This window comes from Nannobrachium achirus (assembly GCF_963921795.1).
Source record: "Nannobrachium achirus genome assembly, chromosome: 21".
Lineage (NCBI taxonomy): Eukaryota > Metazoa > Chordata > Actinopteri > Myctophiformes > Myctophidae > Nannobrachium > Nannobrachium achirus.
In genome coordinates, this window is record NC_137828.1 from 45,005,501 (window position 1) to 45,018,255 (window position 12,755).

The following is a 12,755-nucleotide window of genomic DNA, read 5'->3' on the forward strand; positions in this document are numbered from 1 at the left end:
GATAAAGAACGAGCTCTCTATACCATCGTGGCTTTGCGCGTATTCGTGAGCCGCTAAAGCAGGGCGAAGGCAGGAGAGACAGAGCGATTGCGAGAGAGAGAAAGAGGGGAGACTCTCTCCTCCGCCTCCGTGCGCTCCTCTGCTGTGGAGTGGTGTTGGGGTTCTGGGGGTAACCTGTTAACCGATGCTCGACGCTCCTCTCCGAGCCTCCTCTCCTCACGAACACGAACATGCTTTACTTTCAGCTGGTGATCATGGCGGGCACTGTCATGCTGGCGTACTACTTCGAGTGCACGGACACCTTCAACGTGCACGTGCAGGGCTTCTTCTGCTACGACCTGGCCTACACCAAGCCCTACCTGGGACCCGAGGAGAACAGCGCCATCCCGCCCGTGCTGCTGTACGCGCTGGTGGCCGGCGTGCCCACGCTGGTGGTGAGTTGAGCCCCACATTAAGTTCCTGTCTGATAATATATGCAGGGCTTGGTTTCCATGAGTCACTGACTGGCAGTCGGTGGGTTTATTAGTTTGTTTCTTTGGGTTTGTTTTAATTGGATCCTGCAACTTACATAGGGGAGATTGTGAGAGTGAACTTGCAAAAATTGCAATCGATCAGGGGGTTGGTGGTGGTGGTGATTCATTGCCTTTAGAACTGTCAATTCGAGGCATGCATGTCGACCACAGCCACCCCATGGCTCTTATAAATTCCCACAGTCAAGTCAAATAGTTCTTTGAGCACAACGGTCATTGTTACAGTTTCCCATTTCGGATGTTTTTTAGCCTATTTCTGAACCAGTGTAGGGAAAACACTTTCTTTGCATCCCTTCTGTGTTTGTATGTATCCTAGTATAGCTCTCGTTGCTTGTTCACTATTATCCTTCCCGTTACATCCATTCCTCTTTCGTTCTCCCCTTTATTTCTTGCATCCATTGCATCATTTCCACTTTTCATCCATTTGTACCAATTCTTATCCGTCTCCCTTAGTCTCTCTCTGTCTGTCTCTCTGTCTGTTTCTCTCTCTCTCTCTCTCTCTCTCTCTCTCTCTCTCTCTCTCTGCCCCCTGCCATCTCCAGTTCCGCCCACTCTGGGGTAGCCAGCCAACAGGCTGTCTCAACATGCATGAATGTGTGCATAGCATGCATGCAAGTGCATCCATCTCCTTTGCTATCTCAACACCTCAAACCCTGTGCTTGCTGCACACGCGAGGCATGCCTTCGCAAACCGCTGCGAATCATAACGTACGAAGAGAGCCCCGAGCGTTTTGGCGTGGCAGGCGAAGGAGAAGCCTGGAAGCAGCAAATTACATGCACTCTAACTGATTTAACGGCGCTAAGTTTTGCTCTATGGCCTCGTACTGCCGCGGGCGGCGCTCTTCAACGCCAGCCCTGCGTACGTTTTGATGTAATTAAGTCTGGGACGTCTTCACTCGACCTGCCAGCGCCTTCACGCCTGTTGTAGGCTAGCGGATGAACTTTGGTGCAAAAATAACACTTCGGCGGGACTGAGAGAGGGTGAGAGATGTGATCGAAATAGAGCAGAACTGAAAACAATTGCCGCCGGTGCGTTTGCTTTCAGACAGCCTAGTTAACTGAACAGGCTAAAGGACGGATGAGGTCATTTGATTCACGTTTTCTTTTTTTTGCTCACGAAAGGGACCTGTTCAATTCATCCCCTGCTACCTACAGTAGAACCCTAGCATCCCCATTCTGGGCATGTCAGAATAGGTAATCATTCAGTTAAAATAGCCAACCTAAAAGTTCACATTGCAGTCACATGGTGTAGAGTTACTAAACAAATCATAGCCCAGGGGAATCATTTGGGAGGAGCAACGGCATTCTTGGTTTCCCGCCGTGGGTTATATCCAAGCCCCCAGAACCCAGGGCTAGATTTGAAGCAACCCCGATGGTGGCCAAAGTTGGAACTGCAGCCTAAACGCGCATTTTGGCCCCGCCCGAGCGGAGAGCAGCGTGACGTCATTTGTGGTCTCTAGTAGAGACCAATTTCCCCCAGAATGCACCTGGATTAGCTACATGCTAGCACGTAGCCGTTGCTTCAAAACGCCACTGAGCACTTGCATTGAAATGATAGTGGGGGCGGGGCCGGTCCGCTCTCTATTGTTTATATACTCTATGGTTATATCTGCTCTAGACCGGATCAGTAAACCGTGAAAGGAGTTAATCACAGTCTAGATGCGGAGGGAGGGAAAAAAAGGAAGGGATCAAGTATAGACTCCTGGGTTGACCCCGGTCAAATGAAGTATGTAGGGTTTAAATAATAATTGCGACCGAAGGTCGCAGTTTACCATGAGAAATGTCACAGCTTGTCCGCGTGTAGACATGTAGACGTGTTCACATTTTTACAGTCTATGGGCAAACCCATAGACCGTAAAAATGTGTCATTGTGATGTCACTGATGTCACTGTTTTGTCAGGGGAATCAGAATGGGTTTGCTGCTCTGACATCACGCTCTGGCTTCACTGTGATGTCACACTAACAGAATCCCTTTTATGCCCATATTTGGAGTTCCCTGATGTCATCAATATTAATGATGCCCTGTTAGAGAGATCCCTTTGATGCCAGGGGAAACAAATCCCTTTTATGCCCATATATGGAGATATGGAGATCCCTGTGATGCCAGGGGAACAAATCCTTTTTTATGCACATATATGGAGATCCCTGATGTCCACAGCCCTGATGTCCACATCACTGATGTCCACATCACTGTGGCATGGCTTCTCGCACTGAGGCGTCTTACTAGTAAACTTTATTTTTTATAGAACCTTTTATGAACAAAAACTCCCGCACTCCGCTCTTGCTCAGCTGCTCATCTTTATTTCAATTGACAGACGTTTCGGTCCCCCTGGACCTTCTTCAAGAGTGTCTTCTTCTTCAAGACACTCTTGAAGAAGGTCCAGGGGGACCGAAACGTCTGTCAATTGAAATAAAGATGAGCAGCTGAGCAAGAGCAGAGTGCAGGAGTTTTTGTTCATGAAATATCTTTTCATGATTTCTTCAGTGTTCACAGTCCTACGCACCTAATCTAGTGGATGTGTGAATACTTCCCCTACATCTGGGGTGGGCAACTTTGATGATGGTGAGGGCCACTATATTTCCACCTTCACTCCAGAGGGCCACATATTGCTATGTCCTCATAGCAAGCTCAAAACGCATCGCAGCGCGATGCGTTTTGAGCTTGTAGATCAGCTATTTTTTGCTTCTTTTGAATTGGAATGCTGAAATGTAACATTTTGATTTAATTTCAAACACATTTTAATGATATACTCATGTTAACTTTATGAACTTAAATACAAATACATTGGACATAAAAAAATACATTTTAATACTACTATACTACTTGCCCATGTATGCCCTACATAGAACCTTTCATGACATGAAATGCAGCTCAAAGTGCTTTACAGAGCAACAATGAAGCACAAGTGCTTAAAGTGCTGGAGCTTCTACTCCTCTGTTCTCTGGTGGTCAGAGGATTCATCTGGTCTTATGAGGGTTGTCAAGGCCGTGCTCTCTCTCCACCACCGTGTCTCTGCCAATAGCTGGTTGTTATGTGACCAGCCCACCATTTAACCACATGAACCCTAACCCTCCAATTTGTAATTATGTGAAGACCTCTGACAGAGCTTGATTGCCAAATGGTGCTTTTATATAACGCCTGTATCCACGGCACATCACATAGATTGTGCATTACATTCACACAGACATTTGTACACCGATGGCAGAGGATATCTGCTCCAACCTGCTCATCGGGAGCAATTAGGGGGTTCAGTGTCTTGCTCAAGGATACTTCGACACTAACTCTGGGGAAGCCCGGGGTCGTACTGGTAACCGTCCAGTTGCCAAGCGACCGCTTTACCTCCTGAACTATATTTCTACATGAGGGAGAAACTGATCAGGTCATACCAAAGACTGAAAAATGGGACCCAGTGCCTCCATGCTTGGCACTCAGCATCAAGGGTTGGACTGGGGTAAGTCCCTGCGACATACTGGCATCATGTCCAGGGGGTGTACTTGTACATCAAGCTGCCCCACGCTACAGAAACAGGAGATGGGCTCCTGCCCTATGGGACTCGTGGCTCAGCCGAGCCATATGGGCCGCATATATGGCTCGGCAAGGCTTACTTACTTACCTCTGGAAACCGGACTGGCTGGCTGGCCACCACCCTGTCTTGATCCTTACTTAGAAGTTAGAACAGAAAGTGGACTGGCTGGCCATCACCCTGTCTTTATCCTTACATAGAAGGGTTGTTTTGCCATCACCCTGTCTTTATTCTTACATAGAGGGTTTTTTGCCCAGCATGCAAGCTCGGGTATAATACTCTGGTTTCCTGGGAATCCCACGGCAGCAGTGCGGTGCCACTGCTGTGTCGTTAGACACAGAGGAGCTCTAGTGGAGCGGTCAGGCTTGAGGGGGTTTTGTTTAACGTCATGGCGGTACCATCATCACAGCCGCGACTACAATAGAGCGGCCATTTATGTCAAGTGCCACTTCAGGCACGATTTCTGGTGACCCAATCGTGGGCCCCAGCCCAACTTGTTGAGAAACACTGGCCTATATCCTCCTGCAGACTGCACCTCTCATTTAGACAAATTAACATGCACTAGACCTTACCCGTTCGAAGATATGTGCTCCAAAATATGTCAAACGCACCCGGTGAAAGTGTGTGTGAGAGAGAGAGAGAGAGAGAGAGAGAGAGAGAGAGAGAGAGAGAGAGAGAGAGAAACATTCCTAACTGTGAGAGAAAGGGGTGGGTGTGTGTGTGTGGGGCTACAGATCCCATGGCCTGGAGGAACGGACCGTAACCCTGGCAACAGACAGCAGAGTTAAACAGAAGTGGTTAAGAAAACGCTAATAAACAGCTTTAATTTGGGAGAAATGAAATTCGGGCTCCGTCACCGTTGGTATAATGCTAATTGCCAATACCATGTGAACTTTGGGATCAGTTGCTGAAGCGAGTGAATAGATAAACGTAGATAAGCGTGAGCGTTAGAGCGTTAGAGCGTGAGTTTGCTCCTTTATTAGTAGGATGGTTTACAATACACTTTCACACAAGCACGAACACACACACACACACACACACACACACACACACACACACACACACACACACACACACATACACACACCAACTCTCATTCATGCGAAGCCTGGAGCCTAAATAGCAACATCTCACTGATGTTAACCGATTTTCAACTGAAAAATGTGACGCAATGCATTTGTACTACGATACATTGCATGAGTTATCCCTTAGGCTAGCAATTGGCACCACGTCTCTTAATTCAGTTCTTTTGCATACTGAGCCATGTCTTAAGCTGGAGTGCAGTGAATCTGTCATTCTGACATTATTTATTTATTTCACATCCCCTTCTGTGGAATGTTGATTTAACAACATCCTAGCAAAGCAGAGGTTATCCTTGGGTTGGGCCCACAGTTTTAGTTTTTTGTTAATGTGTTTATTTAACCACATGAATCGACAATTTGTGAGCTTGTAGCTGTCCTTTCCTTTCCTTTTCCTTTGTCCTTTCGGTAAAGAAAAAAGTGAACCAAAGGATGGCTTGAAATATAAACCCTGGTCAACAAAGCCTATGGCTTGTTTCCATTGGGGTCCTTTGTAATGTGTACTCAATTCGTGGAAATTGAGTACATGAATCAGGGTGCTGAGCTGTGTCCTCGGTGGTTAACTCAGTGTACAAATCAATTCTGTGCCAATGATTATGCACTGCAAAACACTATTCAAAGGTTAATTGAACACGTCTTGTTATAGCCCTGCTAGCTTGAATAATGAGATCAGATAAATCCTTTATTGATCCCTGTGGGGAAATTCAGGGCTCGTGGCAGCAACGGCAGTCAGAGTGAAGCACAGGGTGGGTCTACAATAAGAGTAGAGAGATAAGAATATACCATATAAAGGGGGCATGGTGGCGCAGTCAGTAGCGCTGACGCCTCACTGCTAGAAGGTACCGGGTTCAATTCCCGCCGAGGATGCTGTGGGCGCTGGGGGCGTGTTCCCTCCTCTGCGTCATCAGCACCCAAACCCTAGGTGGGGTTGGCAAAAGGGCCTTTCTGTGTTTCTGTGCTAGAACTGAGTTCTCATGTTCTCCCTGTGTCCCCTAAGGTACTGTAGGTACCCTCACAAAAAACATGCAATAATCCTGGTCTCTATGCTGCCTTCTCCTGGTCAGCTGGGGCGCCTGATGGAGGGGAAAGGAACTGGTTGGAATAATGTGTTCCTTCCAAGCGCTGTGTCCTACCGTGGAAACTCCCCCCTGTCAGGTGATAAGAAGTGGCCTGCTCACTCCTCATGCATTGAAGGAAGCATGAGATCAGTTCGGGGATCTCCTCAGGTTGGCAGAGAGAGAGAGAGTAGCGCCCAAGGATTACAATTTAGGCAATTGGCACTGGGTGAAAAAAAATGTGGAGAAATTCCATTTGGGTAAATTAAGTTCATCAAAGTTCCCTTTAAAGAAATACAAGGATAGCCTGCTTGTTTCATCAATATCGTTAACAATTTCACAGTTAACAGTTGAAAGGCTTCCATTAAGCTTTGCAGATATGTTTGGCTCAAAATGCTAGACATTATTTTAGAATGTACATTTATAGGGCAATTTATACCGAGCACAGATAATAGTTTATGTACCAATTACCAACTTCCTGTACTCCTCCTATCATGACCCCTCATGCGTAGAGAGCTGCCTTTTCAGCAGTTATGTGAACTTTTCTCATTTTAAGTAAATTCCACATTGTTTCTTTTCTTCCTCTTATTATTTTAAGCTACTGGTATTGCTGTCTAGATATGGCCTGTAATATGCTTCTTTCTGAACTGATGTTCTCTTTGACTTGATTCCATTTGATATCTTTATTGATCACAAAACATACATAAAATGACATTGTCACACCAACAGTATAGACGCAAATAAGCCAGTGGCTTGTTTCCATTGCGGTCCTTTTGCCCCTTACCTGTTGCCCTAACATTATGTATTTTACATTATGGGTGACTGAGGTTTCAACTTTTGTGTTCCTCAGAATCAAACTTAGTCTGTTTTACTTTTACTACAAAAGTGGAAACGTCAGTCAACCCTGCAAAACAAAGAAGGTGCTGACCACAGACACAGACCAGTCGACGAGTGCTCCAGTACTTTTATTTGGGTAGTCTCTCCTGAAGTGCCAAGTATTATTCTCTCTGATGCAAGTTGTCCCTGTTGAGCACCAACGAGCCTTCTACGTATACTGCTGGCAGAAGATTTCCTTACCATTATGTATATTGTGTCAGTAATTGCACGGCGTGTTTGAATGCTTGATTAAGATTGGTCAATCACTGAAATCAGCGGTCTGTTATTTCCGGATAACAGACCGCTCCGCTCAGCTTGATAACAGACCGCTGCCTAATCAAAGGCTCAGAGCACCTGCTGCACTCAGGCTGCACTGCGTGAATGTAATGCCGTATCCAACATGTCAGCCATGTAAACAAACACACATCGTCATTTACAACTACATTTTGCTCTCAAGAATGTTTTAAAACTATTTTAAGCGAGAAATAGACGACGTAGTAACAGAAAATGGATTCTATCTGATCAGCACTTCCTTGTTTTCCAAGGCGACCCGTGTTGCGCTGGGGAACGCTCAGCGCAACACTTGTGGAATACTTTCAGCCGTTTGTAAACAAGAAAATGCTTTGTTTTGTTTTTAGTTTTGAGTCAGATTATTAATTGTATTGACTAGCCGGGCAATAAGCGGGATAACGACTGGCTCCTTGGCCGTTCTCCAGGAATAACAATCCCTTCAGCCTGATAACTGAGTTAGTTATAACTGAGTTACTGAGCCAGTCGTTATCCCTTACATATAAGTCTATATATCTGAATCTTATGCACAAATGCACACCTATTAGATATGAATTTGTGAATGAATGAATGAATGAATAGGCCTATATACAAATAATCTGAATCAGCGTTATTGTCACTTTACAGCACTGGTGTACAGGTTTAAATAAGTGGATATTTTATATATTTTTCCCCTGTGCACTAGGCAACCGTGAATATACTTTAAGTTATGTACTGTATGTACAGTGTCAACCAGACTCAACAGTATCTTGTTGTACAGTACATCAATGTTGCAATAATGAGTGTACCGTCTTATCAACAGTGAATCTATTATGTATGACTGAATAATTAAGTATGTAGTAAGTATGCTATCCTCAACAAGCATCTGCCATGGTTCTTTTGTAGTGCATATGTCAGTAGTTCATAATTAGGGGTGGGAGGATAATCGTTGATTTTAGTTTATTGTGAAAGAAAAATGCTCACCATACAGTGTTGATTTTGTTGACTAAAACATTTTTTTTATATTTAACTATCTTTTTTCACTGACAAAAAGACATTTTATGTTTGGTTGTGTTCAGGTGTACTGTCTCTTAATTACTTTTTACCAAGTGTAAAATCTGGCATTATGACGCCATCAAGGCCTGGCAAAATACATTTCTGTTGACAAAATCAACTGTAGATTTAGTTGACTAAAATCATATGATATTTAGTCAACTAAAACCAGGGCTGCAAGCGAACGTTCGGGGATTCGAACGTTCGTTCATTACGTTGGCAATCGAAGTTCGAAATTAATGGCTTCAGGTGTTTTTCTCTTTTTCTCCCTTCTTTTTTTACACAAAAAATAATTATCAGAATGTGATAGGCCTATTCAGAATATCACAGTAGTAGAGATAGCCAAATACGAAATAAGTTAGGCCTACAGTTAATGGTGACGTTAAAGTAGTTATAAAATGCCCCAGAACAGCTTGGAGCGATCAAGGACCGTCCTCTGCTCCAATTCCGCTCCTAATGGGGCCGCGAACCAGCCTCGCTGACACACGCTTGTTGACAGAGTGAGAGCACTCTCAGCTGGGCAGAGACGGACTTGTTTGTGCTCCGAACAGAACAGCGAACACCCATCCACGCACCCAAAGATTAAACAGCCTTTCTCCTAAGCATGAGCAAAGATGGATTTCATTGCAAACCCCTAAAGGATCTATAATGTGATTTCTGGGGTTGTTACATCGAGACCAGTTCAGCCCGAACGCAACACGCTCCGACGCAGTCACCAAGTCTAATCATCAACTGTGCAACTCCGCTATACATTGAGCCTGTTCGTCAACAAACTGCGCAACATTTTCTCTGTTTGGGTTGGATTTTCCAAGTGTTAGTCTAGGTGTTAATGCGGTCACGCGTCAACGCGTTTTCAATGGATAAAACAGCGCATTTAACACATTTCCTACACTGTTTTAGCTGGTTAAAGGTACAGTACGTTCGATGGTTCGATGGTCCGATTGTTCGGTTTTTATTCAATCGAACGGACCATCGAAGGTTCGATGGTCCGTTCGGAAAATCCCCCCCGAAGTTCGAATCCCTAAAACAGGGCTAGATTACAGCCCTAACTAAAACTACACTAAAACTAAAACATTTCATATGACTAAAATGTGACTAAAGCTAAATAAAGTTGTATTCAAAAGACTATGACTGAAACTAATGTGCTGTCAAAATCAACGCTACTGGCTTCTATCAAAATGACTAGAATCAATGGTGGCGAATGAGAACTTTAATCAAGTGGTGTACTTGAGTAAACGTATTGAAGTCACCTTCCACTGCTCTCTGGCCAGGAAGCTGTCTTTGACGTCTTCACACACTGTTGTCACTGTTGTCATGCTTCACTTGACATCATAATAATATAAATGGTAAGACAGCATTCCGTTTCCAGTGGATTCCTCGCGACTCGCATCAGTACAACCACACCTTTCTTTCTTTTTCATTTCTAGTTCAACATACCACCGTTTCACACAAATAAAATAGCAAACATAGCCAATCTACATACATAAGATCAGAACTTCTAGGTGTGTCTGTAGGTTTCATAACTATCGAACCAATGAAAAGTATTAACAAGAGCCTCTGATCCATTGGATCAGAGGTTTTAAGTAACTGTTTTTGGATATACAAGTTTTCTGCCCGACGACGGCATGCGGCAACACGTAACCTAGATGTTGGAGTTCGCTGGGTTCTGGAGAACTAACGGCCCCGCGGGAGGACGATGAGATCTGATAGATGCTGATACAAAGGAAGCAAGTCCTTTGTAGCTTCATCCTCCCCCCACCCCTCAGGATTTCCTCTCTCTCCCTCTCTCTCTCTCTCTCTCTCTCTCTCTCTCTCTCTCTCTCTCTCTCTCTCTTTCTCCCTCCCTCCAATTTAGGCACTTAGCAGACGCTCACACGATCACAGTGTATATCCAAGAAGCTACAGTAGCATCAGTGAAACAATATACTTATTAAAATATTAATCTGTACATTGAGACTCTCTCTCTCTCTCTCTCTCTCTCTCTCTCTCTCTCTCTCTCTCTCTGTCTGTCAGTGGCACTACTGTATGGGGGAATACTGCAGGATAGCCTGCATCTTGACCACGCACCCATGCATGCACATGCTTACACATACACACAGACAAAAGGGCACAGACACACCCAGCACTGGCAGGTGTTAATGCCATGAGACTACAACCAGTGGTGTGTTCTAGACTTTTTTTGTGGGCATACTATAATCTATGATCCGCGGCTATTCGTGTGGCCAGGGTAGACGCCAGTGCATAATGCCTATCAAATACGCTACTTTGAAAGGCTCACGAGGGCAGACGCTTTTTCAAAAGAATGTCTTCACAGCATACGGCGTATACCCGCGTTACAGGTAGAACACAGCACTGACTACAACCCCCTCCATAAACTCTGGTTTACGCCGTTTACAACACGACCAGTCCACTCCATGCACTGCATATTGGACCAGACCCACAGGTTGAGAAGCACTACATTAGACAGCAGAGCGTGTCCATGGGAGAGAGTCCATGACAGTAGCTGGTGTCCGCTGGGGGCCCTGCAGGCTGTCAGACCTCAGTGTGAGAGTCTCTAGAAAGCATAGCTTTTATCACCTCCCACCCCGGACCCTCTGGCCCTCCTCTCTGGTTGAGAAACAGCCTGCTCTGAGGACTAGCTTGGACCATAGTAGTGGTTTTCAACCTTATTCATATGAACGACCATTATTTATTCTGCATTTGAGCCACGGACAACCATTTGATGACATTTAGCCTCTCAGACAGACCCACAACTTTGAATATGTTCCATGCTGCATGTCAGGGGTTTTCAACGTTTTCAGGCCAAGGACCCCTTAGCTGAGAGAGAGATGAAGCAGGGACCCCCACTACATATTGTATAAAATTGTGTTGCAGCAGATAAAAATTCCCCAGAGATTTCTTAGACAGCTTAGACTTGTTTGACAGCACTGTCATCATGTTGGAGTAGTGTGTATTTTCAGACATTTAACCACTTGAACCATCAAATACTTCAGTCTGCTCTTCTTTTCCCTCTACAGACCTCTTTGCCAAAAATAGACGATCTACAAGCTTACAATGCCTCGCGCTGCGAGGTGAGGCATTGTAAGCTTGTAGATCTGCTATTTTTGGCTAATGTTCCAATAGGGATGCTAGAGTTCAAGTGGTTAATGTAAAAATACATGATCCTATCACACAACGATTTGGCGGACCCCCTGTAGTAACTCTGAGGACCCCCTAGGGGTCCCGGACCCCCTGTTGAAGACCCCTGCTGTATAGATGTGGTACCATAGCAGAGATAGTGGTGTCAAAAATAATCATAAAAACATTAAATAAATAAATAAATAATAATTCAGCAATTCAATTCAATTCAATGCAGCAACTTGACATCATATAATTATACTATCATTATAATGCTGTATGTGTTATACTTTATTCAATAATAAAGTATAACACAGACCAAAGCCCTCTTGTGGAAAAATGTAAAAGCCTTTATGCTTGGCAAGAACAACATGTAGGTGTATTTAACGCCTGCATTTTGTCACTGCAACAATGTCTTCATCAAGGTGACAGTTACCTCTTGATGAAGGCATTGTTGCCGCCACGCGTAGGTGTATATTTTGTTCTTGCAATGTGTGAGCCATTCCTATACAAGAGTGCCTTGTTGGACTTCTTTTTTTTTTTTACTTTGCTATACAGATCCTTTCTCTATCTCTTCTAAATTCTTGTACCTATTGAGCTTGCACAGGGGGGACCCTATACCAAACAATAACAATACATACAACCTTGAACCTTAAAGGGATAGTTTTTTTTCTCCTATCGATTACTCACCCCATGGAGAGTTGAATTGATTGATTGAAGACTTTATTAGAAGTTTGCATAGGAAAAGGTACAGTTTCATGACGGTACCGTTCACTGGTACAAGGTCTACTAAAAGGAGATCCTAGAAAAGACTAAGCTTATTTCCACAGGAAACCATTTAAGTATCTCATATAACATTGAATGACAGACGAATAGAACACAGTACTATGCAGTAGATATGTAAATAAAATAAAATGAAAGAACAAAAAAAAAAAGAAAACAGTAAGTCTAAACAAACAGTAAGTATATACAAAGAAGGGGCAGGGGAGGGTAGGGCTGGGCTAGGTTTTTTTTTTTTACCAGTTGTGAACGGCTGCTGCCTGTAAGTGGTTTTTCAGGGCAATTTTAAAGGATGCTAGGGATCCACACTCCTTTATGGCCTTCGGTAAGGCTTTCCACATTTTGGTGGTATAGCAGAAGAACGAGTTTGACCCTTTGTTGGTTTTGACTCTGGGTTGAAAGTGATCTGTGGCGCTGCCTCTAGTGTTGTAATTATAGACATCCTTAACGTTTTTAAAGTATTTTGACAGGTACT

At 44.2% G+C, this 12,755-nt stretch overlaps 1 protein-coding gene across 1 annotated transcript in view; it reads left to right on the forward strand.

Moving 5' to 3' along the window:
• Nucleotides 1-230: 230 nt before the first annotated feature.
• The window catches only part of plppr5b (phospholipid phosphatase related 5b), a gene marked incomplete at both ends in the record, with an annotated part of 157,411 nt that continues 144,886 nt past the window's right edge, over nt 231-12,755 (forward strand). Inside the window, one exon of the mRNA XM_080751612.1 lies at nt 231-434. Coding sequence (XP_080607738.1) covers nt 231-434 — 204 coding nt within the window. The remainder of the gene's footprint in view (nt 435-12,755) is intronic.